The sequence below is a fragment of the Schistocerca gregaria genome, chromosome 3 (genome assembly GCF_023897955.1).
Source record: "Schistocerca gregaria isolate iqSchGreg1 chromosome 3, iqSchGreg1.2, whole genome shotgun sequence".
NCBI lineage: Eukaryota > Metazoa > Arthropoda > Insecta > Orthoptera > Acrididae > Schistocerca > Schistocerca gregaria.
Window position 1 is genome coordinate 928,081,336 of NC_064922.1, and position 22,815 is coordinate 928,104,150.

At 42.5% G+C, this 22,815-nt stretch overlaps 1 protein-coding gene across 1 annotated transcript in view; it reads left to right on the plus strand.

Moving 5' to 3' along the window:
- The window catches only part of LOC126355804 (facilitated trehalose transporter Tret1-like), a 113,531-nt gene extending 109,289 nt beyond the window's left edge, over positions 1-4,242 (plus strand). Inside the window, exon 6 of the mRNA XM_050006227.1 lies at positions 729-4,242. Within this exon, the coding sequence (XP_049862184.1) occupies positions 729-1,000 (272 nt within the window). The 3' untranslated portion in view covers positions 1,001-4,242. The remainder of the gene's footprint in view (positions 1-728) is intronic.
- The last annotated feature ends 18,573 nt before the right edge of the window (positions 4,243-22,815 follow it).

The window sequence follows — 22,815 nt, forward strand, 5'->3', positions numbered from 1 at the left end:
TGCCTGTGTCTATGTGCCTGTGGTTCTGTCAGTGTGATCATGTGATGTATCTGACCCCAGGAATGTGTCAATAAAGTTTCCCCTTCCTGGGACAATGAACTCACGGTGTTCTTATTTCAATTTCCAGGAGTGTATTTGTTTTGATGTCCCCTACAACCTCCCAGAGTTTGTCGGTTTAAATACTTTTCACCCTGTAGAGTAGCGTGAAGAGCCTCATCAAAGTAATCTTCGGACTGAAGACCACAGTAACAACAACAGGGTACTTTCCTATCAACTTCGAGACAACCACAACATGAATCAAGTTGTGCAGTTTTAGCTAAAGCCACTATTTCCCGTAAGGCTTGGCAAATTTATATATGCCGATTAGTAGAATTGCAGACGATCGTTGCTGTACATGTTTAAGAATTTTGTAACGAATAAATAGTGTATACACCCAGAACAAGTATCTCTTCTTCGAGACACCCCCTTCCAGGCCCCTATACACTCAGTTTATAAATGTGGATGTGGAATTTAGCCCAGGACATCAGCACACAGGGGGCTTGGGGGGATACGTAGGCACGTTCCTTCCCAACTTTGGTCATACAACAGAAATAAAAATCTCCTCGGGAACCAGGGTTGCTACTTCCTTCTCTCGTGTGGAGTACTGTCGCATCATACCACGTTTTCAGCAGGAGCCACGGAAGTCTTCTGCCTCTTTAATTTTTCTCTATGGCGTGTGTCTGTTGCAGGTTACGGCTGTCTTCCTTACACGGTGACTGGCGAAGTCTTCCCGCCGAATGCGAAGTCTGTGGCGATGCCAATGGCCGCTTTCGTGACTTGGTTCACGTCCTTCCTGGTCACCAGATTCTTCGGGGACATCGTCGCCGTAGTTGGGAACTACGGCCCATTTTTCGTCTTCTCCGGGTGTGCACTCCTCGCTTCCTTCTACGTGTACTTCGTGGTTCCCGAAACGAATGGCAAGACTTTAGAAGAAATACAGGATATGCTCGGCGAGGAGTAATCGTGACGTAAGATGTGTGGTAACTAACACCGCTATGAGAGCCAGATACCTGCACTGAGAAATGCAGAGGAAGAAGTGTGTTTTGCATTTTTCCGATATTTGGATGCAGAATAAGAAGGTGGCACCACTTCTTCGAAACATGATTTGTCTAGGAGGGGTCATCATGCACAGTGCGTGTTTTGATGCTTGCAAAATAGAGATGCGGCGTTCGCTATTAAGAATTAACTGCAGTGAATCATGTGTATTACGTCTTTGAAGCTGGAAGGATCACGCTTTCGTGTGATATACAACGCAAACATAGTCAACGAGCGGTATATGTGTTACGAAGCATGCTCTGCACTTCGTGAAAACTGGCGGCGTCCTTTTAACCAGTGGGAAGAATTAGAAAATAGGAGTAGAGGTTAGTCATCTAACGATGCATAATTCGGTCATGAGTGCGACAGAGAGGAAGAGTCTCGTCTGGTGATGCTGAGCCACCATCTCTGGTGTTGACAGAGAGTCCGAATGTCCGCCTCGAGAAGCTGTATCCACGCTCCTACAGAACGAGTGTGGTGGCCATTGCGAGAACTAGCACACTACTGGCAGGGCACAAACACGCGCCAAACATTCGTAGGAGGCATACTATACGCTGGAATAAGCATACGATCCACAAAATGGCACTTGTAAAAGGCTTCTTCTAGCAAGGGACTCAACTTTGGTTCAAATGGCTCTGAGCACTATGGGACTTAACATATGTGGTCATCAGTCCCCTAGAACTTAGAACTACTTAAACCTAACTAACCTAAGGACATCACACACAGCAATGCCCGAGGCAGGATTCGAACCTGCGACCGTAGCACTCGCGCGGTTCCAGACTGAGCGCCTAGAACCGCTAGACCACAGCGGCCGGCAGACTCAACTTTAATCCGAAACTTCCTGGCAGTTTAAAACTGTGTGCCGGACCGAGACTCGAACTCGGGACCTTTGCCTTTCGCGGGTTATTGCTCTACCATCTGAGATACCCAAGTACGATTCACGCCCCGTCCTCACAACTTTACTTCTGCCACTACCTCGTCTTCTACCTTCCAAACTTTTCAGAAGCTTTCCTGCGAACCTTCATATCAGTGCACACTCCGCTGCCGAGTGAAAATCTCATTCTGTCAACTTTAATCCATTTTCACAAAAACGTCGCTGGCCAGTGGAATACTTCAATGCAGAAAAACTGCTGTCTAGAAGTTTGTCACATTACTGTGCAGGTTGCAATATGCAATGTAGAATTCTTAGTTCTGTGACTAAATGTGGCGCAGTGTTGCAGCCATAGACTCAATCACAGAAAGCACACTTTTTCATCTTTGAAATATCACACTGTTTTTTCTCTCTTCTAGACAGAAAATGGTATTTTCCTTTTTCGATTGACGTGTTTGAGATTAAGAATAGCTGTACACTCTACACTATAGCATCGCTTTGTTCTTCCGAATGTACAGAAGCTCCGTCGTGTGTCACTGTACGCAGAATCAGCAAGTCATAATGGATTTTCTTTTTCCATAAACAAATGGTTGTGATTCTGTTGCGCATCAAGATTCTCAAGGACGTCCACATGGGAAATGGAACAGATGACTGCCACGTTTACTGTGTTGGGAATCGCCCACGGAATCAATGCGGTAGGGTGTTAGGCCGCCGCATTTCAGCAGCTCGGTAAGGGCTGAATCAGGAAGCTGCAGAAAAAAGATTGAAGACAATACTTCCATGCCATAATGTAAAGGACCGCAGACTGCAGATACGAACAGCAGTCTCAACAAGGAATTGCCACAAATTCCCGCTAATAGAGTAACAACCCAGAAAACTCAAAATACGTTGTGGTTTCTAAAGCTGCATTACTGTTCGCGGCTGTCAGTATAAAATCTGGAGTTGAGTGGAGTAGCAGATAGTGGCTGCGAAACGGGACTATGTGCGAGGGACAAAATTAAGCATGTAGCCCGATTTACATCTCAACGTAGAAGAATTCATGAAACATCACATTCTTGGATCTTCTCTTGTCTTTACAGTGACAGCTCAAGACCTTAAGTCTTTCTTTGACGAAGACTCCAAAGGAAAAACAATCTAGAATAGTGAGATCCGGTGATCCGGGCCGCCAGCTAAAATTGCCGTATCCAGAAATCACCTTTCCCGGAACGTTTCTTCGAAACTGACACACTGAACAATTTCCCTATTTTGTTGGAACTACGTGTTAGGCAACATCCACAGCAAACAATGGCGCAAGGAGTGTCGAGAATGTGTCGATAAGTTTCAACAGTCACAGCACCGATACTCCCATTTTCACTCTCGAAAAAAAAAATTAAAAAAAAATAATAAAAGAAGGTAGAACTCACTATGGACAATTATTGTACATCAAAGTCACTTGTCAGCCATGTAAATATGTTCATATAAGTGTTTTCTGACTGGTTCGTTAATACATCAGCCTCATCTGTTACCATTAGCTTCTTGTGAAAATTTGAGTTTTCAGACAGCACGCGGAATTAATTTGCAACCTCCAGTTGATCTCTCAGTTACTAGTAAACTTTGAACAACCTGAACTATGTGTGTATATCAGCCCTTACGTTTTCGTTCACGCATAATCTGTTGAAGCCAAGCTCTTGACAATGGTGGCGAGTCAGTTTCTAAGTACTGTTTACTAGTAACGAACTGACAGTTTAGAAATTCTGTGGACAGCGAGCTGTATTTGGACGCCCGAGTTGAAGACTTTCATTAACATTGTCCTCAGGGTATAATTTCTCTACATGACCTTCCATGATCTGTTTTGAAGGAGCAACGCGAATATTGAATCTTCATTTGAATTTTCTGCGAGCTTCCATAATGCAGCGACCGTGGGTGAAAAATATTTTCAGAAGTGCTACACGTCGTTGTTGTGACAATCTATTGGTATCTGAATCTTGTACGACACGTCTTATATTTTCAACGGAGAGAGATGTAAAATATTTCAGATAAGTGTAGTTATGTACATTTGCAGTGTTTCCTGCTTTAGAAACACGTGCAGTAAAAAAAATATGTTGTCATTTCACCTAGTCAAATTTGAGATAAGCAGCCTGTATTTATTGAATAAACACAATTTGTCTGTCAGACAACATCAATGTGCCAAATCAGGAGAATGAAGACTATAAAAATTTTTGTAAGATCTGAACATGGCTAATTTAGCACAAACTAGTACTCAATGTAAAATTATACTTGTAATACTGACTAATAAAGGATTTTTTCTTAATCAGCAACGTTAAATTAACTAAATGCATAAACTTTAATTCAATATAATGTAGGTTTACTCTTTTCATTACATTTACTGAAACCATCGAGACCTTTTGCCACTGAAATCTAATTTGTAAGTTAGTTTCATGTTTCGTGGATGATTTGCGCAATAAATAGTAATGATGTGCAAAGAGTCATTTTATATCGACATCATAAATTATTTTGTAAACATGGCTACATGTTGATCATTTATCAGTTTTTTCTTTATTTTTTATGATTTTAAGAGAAAAGGCATACAGATGTATTTTTGTAATTCCAAGCCATCACCTTTTCACGTCACAATAACAGAAAATCTTCTATGGAATAGAAGGAGCTGTCAAAGAGAAAGCTTTTCAGTTTCTTGTCAAATTTTACTATGCTATCTGTCAGACCCTTAATATTACTGGGAAATGATCAAAAATTTTGTTTTCTGCATTGTGAGCCCATTTTTGTGCTAGAGACAACATTAATATGGTGTAATGAATGTCATTTCTTCCTCTAGAAATGTAATTATGTTCATCATCGTTCCACCTGAACTGCAGTGGGTTATTTACAATAAACTTCACGAGGGGATAACTATACTGTGAAGCAATATTCTGTTAAACAAATCTCTACAACATGATCGGTGTGAGCACCACATATTATTCCTGCGGCACTTTCCTGAGCAGTAAAGATTTTTTTTTCAGGTGTAAAGCTTAGTTACCCCAGAGCATAATTCCATGTGACATTATTGAATGAAAATATGCCAAATATGTCAACTTACTGATTTGTCTCTCCTTAAGACTGAATGCAATGTGTTGCAGTAAATTGCTTTAGGAGTTCCAAAATTGTGTTTTTTTCGGTTTAAATTCTTGTCAATATGGACACATAACAATTTTAAGATTTCTACCTTATTTATTATTTTCTCACCATTTGTTACACTAATCATTGGTGCAGTATATCTAAATGTGCAGAACTGAATATGTTGTGTCTTCTTAAAACAGATGAGGCCATTCACAGACAATTAGTCAATGATAGTTTGAAGAAGTTTATTCACCATTTTTTCTATCGCTTAATGCATCTTTGGGTTTATATATATATATGAGGAACTATAGCAGGCCTAATCTTGAGCCTTAGTGAAACCTCATATGTCTTTCCTCATTCATAGTAATGTCCTCTAACTACACTGGTTGAGTTCCTAAGTACAGCTCTCTGCATTATTTTCGTTAGACATGGAATTTTATCCGTTCCTTGCCTATACCATCAAGTCCACAAAACCTCAGTTGATCCAGAAGAATATTGTGATTCGTACAGTCAGATGCCTAATACAGGTCACAGAAAACGTCTCTCCTATCATCATGCTTATTGACAGTTTTAACAATGCCATATTTCGATCTGGAAAAATTCCATGTGTTGGTGATGCATTACGTATTTCAGATAAGACTGGGCTTATTGTATGTGAACAAATCTTTAGCTCTCTGTTAGAAACACCACCACATCCAGATTTACTTTTGAGATGACCTAATTTTATGAGAGTTCCTGTTTCAACATCTTGCTATGATTTTTCTCTTCAGCTGTTTGTCCCTGTATTTTCTACTATATTTAAGAAATGATTATTAAATATATTTGCCATCTGTGTTCCGAAAAATCTTATAACTACTTCCTCAGTCTGATTCTGACACTAAGCTCGTCACAAATATTTCTATCACAGTTACTTTACGGGAATTATAAACATAATACTTTTCAAACTCTCCCTCTTACACAAAAAACATTCGCAGTAAAAAAAAAGTATTCTGGACGAGCTCCAACTATTTCTTGATTCAAAATTATTAAACATTATTTTGAGTATCTTACTTGAAATTGTTTTCGACCTGAAGTCGAAAGCGTCATACTCACGCTAACTGAGCTTCATCAAACACAGATCTTCATTCATTACATTGTGAGACCACTTTTATGAGACGCTTGGGTTTTCGAAAGTCTCACTGCTCTTAATGGCCGTCGTCCTGTTATAGTGGAGTTAATTGCAGTATATTTGCCATTAATAAAGAAACGTTGCAAATACCCAGTACTGCTAGGACAACTCTTAATTCCATTAATTCTGGAGTGAATATTCTTCCATTTTGGTGGAGAGTTTTCATTCTCTTTCTTCAGTTCAGTTCGTACCTGGACTCCAAGCGATTTGCTTCTTTTTTTTTTTTTTGCTTCTTTGGACAACGTGGTACTCAGCTTCAACTATTGCAACTAAAGGTCAAATCCATCACTTAAGATGACGAACGCCTAGCAATAACAATCCATTGATCTTTTACGTAGATGGCACAAAAGCGCTTTTAGGAACACTTACCAACAGTCATGTCGCTGGGAAAAAATTTACCCAATATTTTATAGAAATGTATCACATTTTTGTTCTAGATTTGCATCGAATTACAATTCTCACAGTATGTTTTGTGTATAAAATGTTATGTCCTGCATATTCCTTTCAGATCAGTGTCAGAATCAGAGAATTTCAGTAGATATATAATGATACAGAAGGACCAACAGGATAACATTGTTCATGCCAAAATAAACTTTTAGTAAAATATATTTTTTGTCGACAAGAAACACATTCCGCATCTAAAGATATGCAATATAGGCTAAGATGTTAAGGATTTGATTTGCTATGCAATTTCCAATAAAAGTAGACGCATAAGTACTAGTTGTATTGCTCTGTTCCTTGTTCATAAGCTGATTATAGACAATCCATTGGTCAGTAATGGAGACACTGACATTAAAAACGTGCATCTGACTGAATTTACAAAATTTAATAAAATTTGTGATGTGCATCGGCTGAAAGGACATGAATAGTATTTGAAAGAATTTACTTACGAATACATTGCCCACAGCTATAAGATTCTGAAGGACGCTTTGTACATTAATTCTATCTGTGTTTAAGCTACCTAAAACGCTCGTACACGGCGAGCTGTAACATTATTATCTGCATGCTAGATTGTACTGCACTGACCATTAGGTGGAGGCGATATTCTGCTTTAGCTGTACTGCATTGACAGTCTCTCATGTGCTGAGCTGCTGACGCATTATGTGACAGTCACTTCGGCAGCTGCATCAGCTGTCTTTTACCACTGTTCAAACTTGCTTCAAATTTTTACTCAGTATCCATCTAGCCAGACAAACCTAGCTCATCCAGCACACCCAGAGGTGACAAACGCCTCTCATTTAACGCATATGTGGCAAAATATCTTTCACAGCAATATTTGCAACCCCACAAGTGGTTTTACTCAAGGCCAATGTGTATGAAGTGTAATGTCCTGGAGATATAAAGTCTTACAACCTTCATTAGACAAAAAATGTCCTGTGTACATGTCTGACTTATTTCCTCTGACTCGCCATCAACGATTCGTTATCTTTTAGCTCCATTAAATGTCTCTTACAACGTTTTGTACTATCTATGACCTTGCTGTCATGGAAAAGTTGATTTTTTTTAGCAACACCCAATGTATTCGTCTGTCTTTCTTGATCTTTCTTCAGCACACACTTATTACAAACTCACAGGCCAGGCAGGGACGCTAAGGCGAAATGGCTACACGAAAAATGTGAAGAAATCTAAAAAGGAATGATAGTCGGAAGAACTAGCTCGACATACAGAAAAGTCGAAATAACCTTCGGTGAAACTAAAAGCAAGGGAAGTAACGCTCATAGTGCAGTGGGAATTCCACTGTTACATGGAGAGGAGACAGCGGATAAGTGGAAAGAGTACATTGAGGCCTCTATGAAGGGGAGGACTTATCTGATGACGTGATAGAACGAGAAACAGGAGTCGATAGGGAGGAGATAAAGGATCCAGTATTAGAATCGGAATTTAAAACAGCTTTGTGAGACTTAAAATCAAATAAGGCAGAGGGGATCGACAACATTACATCAGAATTTTGTAAAATCTTTGGAGGAAGTGAGAATAAAACGACTACTCACGCTTGTGAGTAGAATGTATGAGACTCGTAATATACCTTCACATTTCCGGAAAAACATCATCCATACAGTTCCGAACACTGCAAGAGCCGAAAAGTGCGAGAATTCTCGCACAATCACCTTAACAGCTCATGCATCCAAGTTGCTGACAAGAATAATACACAGAGGAATGGAAAAGAAAATGGAGGAGGTGTTAGATGACGATCAGTTTGGCTTTAGGAAAGGCAAAGGCAGTACTAACGTTGCAATTGACAATGGAAGTAAGACTGAAAAAAAAAAATCAAAATATATTCACAGAATTTGTCGACTTGAGAAAGGCGTTCGAGAGTGTACAATGTTGAAAGATGTTAGAAATCATGAGAAAAACAGTGGTAAGCTACAGGGAAAGACGGATAGTATTTGTACAAGAACCTGGAACACCAAGAACGAAGTGTGGAGTTTGAAATGGGTGCAAGTCAGGGATGTAGCCTTTCGCCCCTGTTATTACATCTATACGTCGAAGAAGCGATGAAGAAAATAAAAGAAAGTTTCAAGTGGAATTAAAATACAAGGTGAAAGGATATCAATGTTAAGACTTGCTGATGGCATTGATATCCTGAGAGAAATCGAAGAAGAATTACATGAACATGATGTGTTGGATGGAACGAACAATCTAATGAGTACAGAATATGGACTGAGAGTAAATCGAGGAAAGGCAAAAATTATGAGACGTAGCAGAAATGAGAACAGCGGGACATTCTGCGAGCGACTATGACTATCTGCGATGCTCTCAAGAACAGCTCTCTGATTGGAAAGCACCTCCATTAAATATGCCATTTTGAAGACTACATATAGCGCCATCACCTACCGGAACTTAAGAAAACCATATGGGCTGAATCGGGAATATTCCACGACGTCCCACAACAAATGCCGCATTTTTTTAAACAGAAATTGGCCGAGAAAAACTGTGTTGCGTTACTTATAGGACGCTCCTCGTATATTTGTTCCACGTTCAACCATTTGGATAACTATCTCGAGTAAAACTTTCTTCTGATGTAGCAAAAGAGGACAGCTTAACTTTTCGACAAATTTCTCGTTACCCACAATGCCAATTGAAACGTCCCCTTAGAAAAATTATACATAACTGTGCTTAAACTGACACACAATTTTTTTTTTTAGCGCAACGCAATCTGACTCTCAAAAATCCCTACAACAAAATGGCCCTGCCTAACATTAACCTATACGTTTCACAAATCGCTTACCTCACAAAAATCTTGGTTACTCGAACTACTGCAATACAGCGAGCGCCACTACTGCCAGCTAACTAAAAGATTCAAACTACGGAAGTCACTAACTACTGATAGGCACAGTTAGCAAATGAAAGATTTTAATAGAGAACAAACAATGTATTTACCTTAATAGTCATAATATATATAGCAGTTCATGACATCCAGTCTTACAAATTTTAAAACTCCGCCATCTCTCTCCCCACATCCACCACTGCTGGTGGCTCACCTCCAACTGCGCAACGCTACGCGCTGTTAACATCCAGCTGCCCAACACTACAATGGCGAGTATTACAACAATGCCAAACAGCCACTGACTGCACACAGCAAAGCCAGTGAGTTTCATACAGAGCGCTACGTGGCGTTACCAATATAAAAAACCTAAACAGCCTACTTACACAATGGATAGCGTAACTCTTATACAAATATCTTGTTATCCAATAAAATTATCATTTCCGTTTAGGCACAAAGTATTGGAACTGTTCCTTTGCTTGCATTCAGATGTTATGTGCAATATCCTTGGATGTGATGAACAACTCTATAAAGTTTGATAAATATCGAACTAGTGCTTCATGGTGTAATACTTACCGATTCCGTCGATGCAAATACAGGGCACTTCAAAAAAATGTCACAGATTTCTACAGGAGGTGGTATTGGTCGAAACTAGAAGAAACGTACCTGTAATGATATATCAACAAACCAATATTTGTTGAGATATAGACAGTTTTACTTGTTTAATACCTCAGCAAAAAAGCAAAACGAGGATAATGGAATGTAGTCAAATTAAATCGGGTGATGCTGAGGGAATTAGATTAGGAAATGAGACACTTAAAGTAGTAAAGGAGTTTTGCTATTTAGGAAGTAAAATAACTGATGATGGTCGAAGTAGAGAGGATATAAAATGTAGACTGGCAATGGCAAGGAAAGCATTTCTGAAGAAGAGAAATTTGTTAACATCGAATATAGATTTATGTATCAGGAAGTCGTTTCTGAAAGTATTTGTTTGGAGTGTAGCCATGTATGGAAGTGAAACATGGACGATAACTAGTTTGGACAAGAAGAGAATAGAAGCTTTCGAAATGTGGTGCTACAGAAGAATGCTGAAGATTAGATGGGTAGATCACGTAACTAATGAGGAGGTATTGAATAGGATTGGGGAGAAGAGAAGTTTGTGGCACAACTTGACTAGAAGAAGGGATCGGTTGGTAGGACATGTTTTGAGGCATCAAGGGATCACAAATTTAGCATTGGAGGGCAGCGTGGAGGGTAAAAATCGTAGAGGGAGACCGAGAGATGAGTACACTAAGCAGATTCAGAAGGATGTAGGTTGCAGTAGGTACTGGGAGATGAAGCAGCTTGCACAGGATAGAGTAGCATGGAGAGCTGCATCAAACCAGTCTCAGGACTGAAGACAACAACAACAAACAAATAACTCAGGTTTTCCCAGTTACTTAATAACTTCTTGGTTTATCAGGTGTTCTGCCGGATATCAGCGTCTTACTTGCACGATATTTCGGTACCGTAGCTCGTTACCTTCATCAGGTGCGACCTGAGCCCACTCCTCGAGTGGTCCGGCCCAGTAGTTACGGCTGTGGCCTTCCCCCTTCACCAGGCCCTCCCTCTGCAGTCCAAGCCCTCTCGCTGCTATTTTCTGGAGCACTGCCGTTCCCTTTTCCGTCTGCTGCGCTCCTGGGTGTTCTCTTTGCGGTTCGCGCCCGCCAGACACGTCCCTGGGTGTTCCATCTTCGGTCTGGTGTATGGGGATCGTTCTCCATGTCCACGCTTTCAGTTCTTCTATTTGTGGAGTACTGCAGCTGTCCCCGTTGTTTCTTCAACAATTGCAGAGCAGGATCCCAGGCTCTACTTAGCTGGCACCCCATGTCGCGGTTCATGAGATTATTGGAAACTTTTATCTATATTGACTCCCTTATAACACTGTCCCAAAATCTGGGCGTTTGGGCTAGAAACTTGGTTTCTACATAATTCATGGCATGACCTGCCTCTAGACAGTGTTCAGCAATGGCTGATTTTGTTGCCTGACGTAACCGGGTGTGCCTCTGATGCTCCTTGCACCTGATATCTACTATTCTTGTCGTCTGGCCAATGTAGGACATGCCACATTGCCGAGGTATATTATAAACCCTGGTTTCCGCAAACCCAGGACGTCCTTACCATTTCCCACCAGTCCCCTGATCTTGCTGGATGTACAGAACACACATTGTGTTTACGGAGGATCCTACTAATTCTGGCAGAAATAGAACCAGCATAGGGCAAATACGCCACCTACTTTGCTTCGTCTTGCTCTGCTTCTGGAACTTGTGGTGTACTGGCTGGTTGGAGTCCCATTTCAACTTGTTTCGGTGTATATCCATTTTTGCAGAACATTGTTTTGAGATGCTCTATTTCTGTCGGTTGACTTTCTTGGTCTGACAGGGCACGTGCTCTATCAGACTGGCAGAACACCCGATAACCCAAGATGTAGTTTTACTTGTGACAGGTAATGTGTGTGTGAGGCAGGAATCACCAAAGATGGCATACTAGATCAACACAATACTCACATGTGAGCAGATGCAAATTCTCAAGCAAACATGGAGGTGAGGCATCAGGTTCGTGTCAGTGCCAATCTATGAGCAGGAATTGTCTGCGACGTATTCAGAAACAAAACGATGAACAGGCGCTGTGCGTCGAAGAATTACCAGAGCTGCCATGCAACAGTTCGCTTGCAGGAAGACAACGACTGTCATTTATGCACGACAGGGCACCACCCCAGTTTTTTAGGAATCGTGAGACTGTACTTTACTGTAGTGTCTCATTGGCGATTGATTGGTCCAGGAAGCCCGCTAGCATGCCCTCCCCATTCAACGGACCTGAAGCAAATGGATCTATGGCTAAGGGGACATTTCAAGCCATTGGTATATGACAACCTCATCGATAATGTGGAGACGTTAGTGGTGCGTGTGGCTAATGCATGTGACACCATCTGAATGGTGGCAGGTGTATCTGAAAGTGTGCGTGTGTCATTGCAAAGAATGTGTTAGGATGGGTAGCCACATGCAGCATTCCCTGTAGTGTCTCCTTCCACATAACACACAGATGGGAATGGGAGGACACATTGGCTCCTACCTCAACACGTATTTGTTTCTGGACATACCATTATACGAACTTACTTTCTACGTTAATGAGGATAGAAGAAGTAATCGGCCGTGGCCTTGATGACACTGAGACCACGGACAAACTTATTCAGGGTGGCGTGGGAAAATGTAAATCTGAAGCCAAGACACTGAACAGAGTGCTACCTCATTCGGTTATGTTTAGTTTACAATGTTCTTTCGTTTACATATACAATGGAACAAATTTGCTTCATGGCACGTAAAACATTTACAAACTTCTCATTGGGTACATTTCGTTAATATATCTCCATTAACCAGAACAGCCATTATCAGTTAACTGCCGCATTATAAATACAGGAACCTCAAATCATTAAGTGACAAAACCACTGTAAGGTTTGTAGTTTATTTCTTGTGTTCAAGAAAAGTGATGTGATCTGTATATTTCGATTGCATGTGTCATAGTTGATATTTGTACGCTAAACTTTTTCAAACAGTTGTTTACAACAGTCGATATGTTACGCCTCATACAATAAGTGACCAAATGTATACGGACACCTCCTAAAACATACCTTTTTCATATTAGGTACTAGACGCCCTGATAAACCCGCAGGACAGGACAAGTAGTAGGAATTGTGGAAGGGGGCCAGAATGAGCGTTTGTCAGCTACACTCCAAACATAACTCTTTATTTGTCTAGACATTACAGCACAACTTCTAAGCTTGACTACCGACAGAAAAGTCTTTAATTCTAAAACGGCTGAAGGGCCATGAATTAAATACAACTGCTATAAACATTTTTTTTTTTTTTGAGACAGAATGCTCTAGGCTCTAACCTTAAATAGTATTTAAAGCCAAGCGATATAAGACTTGACTAGTCAGATATATCAAGTTTTTTTAAAAGCGGCTGAAGGCCGATAAATTTAAAACAACATAACTACAATAACCTTTAAATAGGTAGAAGGCCCAAGCTTTGTGACCAATAAGAAACCTTACTCCAAAACGACTGAAGGCCTTTGTTTAAAAAAAGTGCAACCAGTTTTCCAAGGCAGAATGCCCAAAGCATTATACCTTAAATATTATTTAAGCCCAAGTGATGCAAGACTTGATAAGTAAGAATCCAAAATTTTAAACCGGCTAAAAGCCCATCATTTTAAGAACTATGCAACTACGATAAATTTTCTACAGGCAGAAGGCCCACAGTTTTATCTTGAAAGAATGAAATACTTGATAAGTAAGAATCTTAAAACCTAAATCGGCTGAGGGCCCATACTTTTAAAAACAATACAACGACAATAATTTCTCAACAGGCAGAAAGCCCACAGTTTTATCTTCCAAAAGGTAATACTTGATAAGTAAGATCATTTAAACTTAAAGTTGCTGAGGCCGACGCTTTAAAACAATACAATAAATTTTCAACAGGCAGAAGGCTCAAGCTTTATCTTCAGACAATGTAAGACTTGCTCAATTTAGAAAAACTTACTTTTTAAATGGCTGAAGGCCTTTGATTTTAAAAACACAGTTACAAGCATACAAGTTCCTACCATCGGCTATGAGCCATTAAAATTACACAATACACAATTAAACTCCAACAATAATGGCAGTATTGGCAACGGCACTCATAAGTTTCCAGGGGTCTCGGTCTGACCTTGAAATCTTAACGTTCGCTTAGGTGAGACAAGAAGTCAGCCCAACTACACTCTATCCACCGGCAACACAACCAAGAGACAGTCAGGGACCCAGCGACGAGACGACTTGCTAACCGCCGACCAGTATACGAGAATTCCAAAGCCAAAAGGTTGCAGACATAGCCACTCACAACCAAAGATACATTAAGCTGTCAAAAACTACACACCATGTTGGACAGAGACAATAGACGAGGAAAGGACACGGCCTGAACTTACGTCGGCGAGCATGGCAGATACTGGAATGCTAACTGCCACAAGGCAGAAAATTCCGCTGGTGCACTTGAATTTCAGTCCGACAAATATAGTTAATTCTACCACACGGAAGCTAAATCTTCACCACCTCGAACACTCACTATTGCTCCCAGGAATACTGCCAACAGCGAACCACCAACCAAGGGGACAACATGAACAGACTTGGCTTTGGTAATTAAATCACCACTCAAATTTCATGTCGTGGGTCACTGAGCTACGAACCTCGTAGCGCTCGGAACAGCGCCCACACGCTCCGACACTGCATAGAGACCGGCAGCGGGCCCGGCCGACTGCGCCGCGAGGAGACTTGCTTGCTGATGCGCTCCAACCGACCGACTCGCTGCCAGTCCGCCGACAAAATTTAATACAATTTGTCAGTGGAAATGCCACCAACTACACACACAGTTTGACAAACACTTGCGCGAAGACTTGAACGACACTCAGCAGTGGCTGTACAGTCACGAAGACAAATCGGGAGTCGATACGAACACACACACACACACACACACACACACACACACAGCCAACCCATAAACGATCGGCGAGCCAATTCGCGTCGTCCAGTAGAACGACCGACCGACGATCCACGAAGACCGTCCCTGGCTCAATTGATGCGTGGCAGCTACGGTCGGGCGAGCCATTGACATCCAGGCATCACTGCTGCTAAAACCCGACTGAACTAATGCCGCGTTCCAACTCCACGACTGACAGGTCCGAACGTTCCAACTGACCCCACGTCAGATGACAACCGGGAAGTAACAACAGTGCAGCAAAGGTAATACGTGAGGGCTGTATCGACAGGCGCTGCTGCTGGCACTGACGGACAGGCAAAGCAGCAACTCAGTGACAACAGAAATTGAAACTAACATAACTAGGTGGCAACACGAAAAAAAACAGGATGTAAAATAATAGATGGCACGAGCGAGAGCCACACACGACTCAGGTATTTTGTGCTGCCACCTACTGTCAGGTACTCCATACCAGCGACCTCAGTAGTCATTAAACATCGTCAGAGAGCAGAATGGGGTGCTCAGCGGAACTAAAGAACGTGGTCAGGTGACTGGGTGTCACTTGTGTCATACGTCTGTACACGAGATCTCCACACTCCTAAACATCCCTAGGTTTACTGTTTCCGATGTGATAGTGAAGTGGAAACTTGAAGGGACATATACAGCGCAAAAGCGTACAGGTCGACCTCGTCTGTTGACTGACAGAAACTGCCAACAGTTGAAGAGAGTCGTATTGTGTAATAGGCAGACATCTATCCAGAACATCACACAGGAATTCCAAACTGCATCAGGATCCACGGCAAGTACTATGACAGTTAGAATTTCATGGTCGAGCGATGACTCATAAGCCACACCTCACGCCAGTAAATGCCAAACAACACCTAACTTGGTGTATGGAGCTTAAACACTAGACGATTGAACAGTGGAAAAACGTTGTGTGGAGTGATGAATTACGGTATGCAGTGTGGCGATCCGATGGTAAGGTGTGGGTGTGGCGAACGCTCAGTGAACGTCATCTGCCAGCGTGTGTTGTGCCAACAGTAAATTTCGAAGGCGGTGGCGTTATGGCGTGGTCGTGTTTTTCAAGGAGGGGGCTTGCACCCCTTGTTGTTTTGCGTGACACCGTCACAGCACAGGCCTACATTGATGTTGCAAGCACCTTCTTGCTGCCCACTGCTGAAGAGCAATTCGGGGATGGCGATTGCATCTTTCAAGACGGTTCATAATGCACGGCCTGTGGCGGAGCGGTTACACAACAATAACATCCCTGTAATGGGCTGGCCTGACCAGAGTCCTGACCTGAATCCTATACAACACCTCTGGTATGTTTTGGAACGCCAACTTCATGCCAGGCCTCACCGACCGACATCGATACCTGACTTCAGTGCAGCACTTCTTGAAGAATGGGCTGCCATCCCCAAGGAACCTTCCAGCACCTGATTGGACGTATGCCTGCGAGAGTTGATGGTTCAAATGGCTCTGAGCACTATGCGACTCAACTTCTGAGGTCATTAGTCGCCTAGAACTTAGAACTAATTAAACCTAACTAAACTAAGGACGTCACACACATCCATGCCCGAGGCAGGATTCGAACCTGCGACCGTAACAGTCGCACGGTTCCGGACTGCGCGCCTAGAACCGCGAGACCACCGCGGCCGGCCTGCGAGAGTTGAAGCTGTCACCAAGGCTAAGGGTGGGCCAACACCATATTGAATTCCAGAATTACCGATGAAGACGCCAAGAACTTGTAAACCATTTTCAGCCGGGCGTCCGGATACTTTTGATCATATAATGTAGGTTCTGAGTACAAGCAGAGTGGTCTTTGGTTGCCAGTGGCATTGTCATTGCAATAGCATTCTAATAGAAGCTAGCGAGCGAGTCATGTGTTGGTTATGTTACTGATAGATGTGAAATGGCTTGCAGAGCACAGAGATAAAGATACAGAGAAGGATGAATTCTGAAATGTGATTTGATAAAGATTAATTTCAAAAGCGAAGTTTAATAGACACCGATGTTGCTGCATTGCTTCCCTGGGCGTAATTATGATGTGTGTGTGTGTGTGTGGGTGGGTGGGTGGGTGGGTTGGTGTGTGCATGTGTGTGGTTTTTTTTTTTTTTTGTCTGGGTTTCTTAACTTCAAAGTTATCTATTCACATGGCTTACACGACGAAGTTATAGATTTTTCCACTCCTTTTTCAGTTTCAGTAATTAATCACTTGGCAGGGCAAAATTTGCTATAAAAGATTAATATTGTAAAGATGATTGCAATAGTCAGACAACAAGTTCCAGTTTTACAACAAAATTTGTTTGAAGGTCAGTTTTCCTTAGATCATTTAGCATATGCAAATTCCATTATCATCTCCACACGCCGCGTTTCACACATCTACTTAAAAAAAAGAAACATTGTCTACTTAGACTAGATGCATATTCTTGCATTGCATCGAGCAAGTTTTTTTCTTTCATTTTAGCTAGGTTATTGCCGCACTGCATATTTTATGTTCTTCACTTCGAGCGGTTCCGAGTTTTCGGCACCACAGGACAGCCAAATAAATCGTTAGGACCACATTTTATATTACAGTCACGTCACAGTGAGGTCACTCCCGGCCCACTCGGTTGGCCGTGCGGTCTAACGCACTGCTTTCCGGGCGGGAAGGCGTGCCGGGCCCCGGCGCGAATCCGCCCGGCGGATTAGTGTCGAGGTCTGGTGAGCTTTTAAGGCGGTTTTCCATCTGCCTCGGCGAATGCGGGCTGGTTCCCATTATTACGCCTCAGCTTCACTATTGTGGCGATTGCTGCGCAAATGCCGTTTCCACATACGCGTACACTATAATTACTCTACCACGCAAACATTTGGGGTTATCCTCGACTGGTATGGACATTCCCGGGGAAGGTGGGGAGGGGGGGGGGGGGGAGGGAGGGGGCACTGGGAGCCAAACCGCACAGTTGCCATAGGTTCGGTGTGGGGCGGCGGTGGGGTGAGTGGACTGCTGTAGCCTGTTGTGGGGTTGTGAACCACACAGGGCTACAGCAGGACGAAGCCTCTCCGTCGTTTCTAGGTCCCCGGTTTATTACAATACAATAGGTCGTTCCCAGTCAGCTTTCGTTGTCAAAACTCATTACCACTTCACTTCAGTCGTCACTTCATATTCAGAGAGACTTATTCTCACAGCGCAGTGGAATAGTTGCATTTGTGTCATATACTGTTTGGAAGTTTCTTTAGTCAGATTGTGCACGTAGAGTCACATGGAATTTTTACAGAAATATTTTGGATATTTCTTCTTTCAAAATTCTTTCGGTGAATCTGTGTAATACACTCCTGGAAATGGAAAAAAGAACACATTGACACCGGTGTGTCAGACCCACCATACTTGCTCCGGACACTGCGAGAGGGCTGTACAAGCAATGATCACACTCACGGCACAGCGGACACACCAGGAACCGCGGTGTTGGCCGTCGAATGGCGCTAGCTGCGCAGCATTTGTGCACCGCCGCCGTCAGTGTCAGCCAGTTTGCCGTGGCATACGGAGCTCCATCGCAGTCTTTAACACTGGTAGCATGCCGCGACAGCGTGGACGTGAACCGTATGTGCAGTTGACGGACTTTGAGCGAGGGCGTATAGTGGGCATGCGGGAGGCCGGGTGGACGTACCGCCAAATTGCTCAACACGTGGGGCGTGAGGTCTCAACAGTACAACGATGTTGTCGCCAGTGGTCGGCGGAAGGTGAACGTGCCCGTCGACCTGGGGTATCGGCGAGGACCATTCGCAACCGTCTCCATGAAGCTGGGCTACGGTTCCGCACACCGTTAGGCCGTCTTCCGCTCACGCCCCAACATCGTGCAGCCCGCCTCCAGTGGTGTCGCGACAGGCGTGAATGGAGGGACGAATGGAGACGTGTCGTCTTCAGCGATGAGAGTCGCTTCTGCCCTGGTGCCAATGATGGTCGTATGCGTGTTTGGCGCCGTGCAGGTGAGCGCCACAATCAGGACTGCATACGACCGAGGCACACAGGGCCAACACCCGGCATCATGGCGTGGGGAGCGATCTCCTACATTGGCCGTACACCTCTGGTGATCGTCGAGGGGACACTGAATAGTGCACGGTACATCCAAACCGTCATCAAACCCATCGTTCTAAAATTCCTAGACCGGCAAAGGAACTTGCTTTTCCAACAGGACAATGCACGTCCGCATGTATCCCGTGCCACCCAACGTGCTCTAGAAGGTGTAAGTCAACTACCCTGGCCAGCAAGATCTCCGGATCTGTCCCCCATCGAGCATGTTTGGGACTGTATGAAGCGTCGTCTCACGCGGTCTGCACGTCCAGCACGAACGCTGGTCCAACTGAGGCGCCAGGTGGAAATGGCATGGCAAGCCGTTCCACAGGACTACATCCAGCATCTCTACGATCGTCTCCATGGGAGAATAGCAGCCTGCATTGCTGCGAAAGGTGGATATACACTGTACTAGTGCCGACATTGTGCATGCTCTGTTGCCTGTGTCTATATGCCTGTGGTTCTGTCAGTGTGATCATGTGATGTATCTGACCCCAGGAATGTGTCAATAAAGTTTCCCCTGCCTAGGACAATGAATTCACGGTGTTCTTATTTCAATTTCCAGGAGTGTATTTGTTTATTCTGTTATCTTTGAAAGTGTTGGCATTGCAAATCAAGTATTAGGACATCAGGCAATGTAGCACTGCTCACAATAGGCCTGCTTATTTAGTTTTCAGTTTTGGATTTCTAGTTTATTTGGTTAAAGGTAACTAAAATACAGGTATACAATTTCAGTTTTGGCGACTCATTTACCATTCAGCGTTTCCGTAACTACACAAATTGCCATTGTTCATGATTGCTACTCAGACGCACAAGTTATAAGGAATAGCAGTTCAGTTTACATCAGTTTCAGTTCAATTGGAAAGCTACGGTGTACACCAGACAAGAAGCTCCAAGAGTTTGCTTGGGTCTCTCTCAGGTCACCGCATACTGAATAATGTAGCACGAGTAGATCTACAGATCACATAATATACCAGTAACTCTATTAGGTTTTACATTTACAACACCTTGGAATGGTTCACGCATTGTAAAAGAGGTAATCGACTACTTACTTATCATATACCCTGAAGATGGTCATGAAGTGTCAGAAATCGAGACTATTTAATAACGGAAAACTACAACTGTGAAAAAAATTAAATGCCTTTGTGGGACTTGAGCATGTGTACTATGAGCAAGTTGTATACTAATGTCACCATGTTGTTGTTGTTGTGGTCTTCAGTCCTGAGACTTGTTTGATGCAGCTCTGCGTGCTACTCTATCTCGTGCAAGCTTCTTCATCTCCCAGTACCTACTGCAGCCTACATCCTTCTGAATCTGCTTAGTGTATTCATCTCTTGGTCTCAGTCTACGATTTCTACCCTCCACGCTGCCCTCCAATACTAAATTGGTGATCCCTCGATGTCTCAGAACATGTAGAACATGTCCTACCAACCGATCCCTACTTCTATTCAAGTTGTGCCACAAGCTACTCTTCTCCCCAATTCTATTCAATACCTCCTCATTAGTTATGTGATCTACCCATCTAATCTTCAGCATTCTTCTGTAGCACTACATTTCGAAAGCTTCTGTTCTCTTCTTGTCTAAACTATTTATCGTCCACGTTTCACTTCCTTACATGGTTACACTCCATACAAATACTTTCAGAAACGATTTCCTGACACTTAAATCTAGACTAGATGTTAACAAATTTTTCTTCATCAGAAACGCTTTCCTTGCCATTGCCAGTCTACATTTTATATCCTCTCTACTTCGACCATCATCAGTTATTTCGCTCCCCAAATAGCAAAACTCCTTTATAACTTTAAGTGTCTCATTTCCTAATCTAATTCCCTCAGCATCACCTGACTTAATTCGACTACATTCCATTATCCTCGTTTTGCTTTTGTTGGTGTTCGTCTTATACCCTCCTTTCATTCCGTTCAACTGCTCTTTCAAGTCCTTTGCCGTATCTGACAGAATTACAATGTCATCGGCGGATCTCAAAGTTTTTATTACGTCTCCATGGATTTTAATACCTACTCCGAACTTTTCTTTTGTTTCCTTTATTGCTTGCTCAATATACAGAGTGAATAACGTCGGGGATAGGCTACAGCCCTGTCTCACTCCCTTCCCAACCATTGCTTCTCTTTCATGTCTCTCGACTCTTATAACTGCCATCTGGTTTCTGTACAAATTGTAAATAGCCTTTCGCTCCCTGTATTTTACCCCTGCCACCTTCAGAATTTGAAAGAGAGTATTCCAGTCAACATTGTCAAAAGCTTTCTCTAAGTCTGCAAATGCTAGAAACGTAGGTTTGCCTTTCCTTAATCTTTCTTCTAAGATAAGTCGTAGGGTCATTATTGCCTCACGTATTCCAAAATTTTTACGAAATCCAAACTGATCTTCCCCGAGATCGGCTTCTATCCGTTTTTCCATTCGTCTGTAAAGAATTCGCGTTAGTATCTTGCAGCTGTGACTTATTAAACTGATAGTTCGGTAATTTTCACACCTGTCAACACCTGCTTTCTTTGGGATTGGAATTATTATATTCTTCTTGAAGTCTGAGGGTATTTCCCCTGTCTCTTACATCTTGCTCACTAGATGGTAGAGTTTTGTCAGGACTGGCTCTCCCAAGGCTGTCGGTAGTTCTAATGGAATGTTGACTACTCCGGGGGCCTTGTTTCGACTCCGGTCTTTCAGTGCTCAATCAAACTCTTCACCCAGTATCATACCTCCCATTTCATCTTCAGCTACTTCCTCTTCCATTTCCATAATATTGTCCTCAAGTACATCGCCCTTGTATAAACCTTCTATATACTCCTTCCACCTTTCTGCCTTCCCTTCTTTGCTTAGAACTGGGCTGCCATCTGAGCTCTTGATATTCATACACGTGGTTCTCTTCTCTCCAAAGGTCTCTTTAATTTTCCTGTAGGCAGTATCTATCTTACCCCTAGTGAGATAAGCCTCTACATCCTTACATTTGTCCTCTAGCCATCCCTGCTTAGCCATTTTGCACTTTTTGCCTGCTCATTTACTGCATTTTTATATTTTCTCCTTTCATCAATTAAATTCAATATTTCTTCCGTTACCCAAGGGTTGCTACTAGCCTTTTTCTTTTTACCTATTTGATCCTCTGCTGCCTTCACTATTTCATCCCTCAGAGCTACCCATTCTTCTTCTACTGTATTTCTTTCCCCTATTCCTGTCAATTGTTCCCTTATGCTCTCCTTGAAACTCTGTACAACCTCTGGTTTAGTCAGTTCATCCAGGTCCCATCTCCTTAAATTCCCACCTTTTTGCAGTATCTTCAGTTTTAATCTACAGTTCATAACCAATAGATAGTGGTCAGAGTCCACATCTGCCCCTGGAAATGTTTTACAATTTAAAACCTGGTTCCTAAATCTCTGTCTTACCATTATATAATTTATCTCATACCTTTCAGTATCTCCAGGGTTCTTCCATGTATACAACCTCATTTCATGATTCTTAAACCTAGTGTTTGCTATGATTAAGTTATGGTCTGGGCAAAATTCTACCAGACGGCTTCCTCTTTCATTTCTTACCCCCAGACCATATTCACCTATTATGTTTCCTTCTCACTCTTTTCCTACTCTCGAATTCCCGTCATCCCATGACTTTTAAATTTTCGTCGCCCTTCATCACTTGAATAATTTCTCTTATCTCATCATACATTTCATCAATTTCTTCATCATCTGCAGAGCTAGTTGGCATATAAACTTGTATTACTGTAGTAGGCGTGGGCTTCATGTA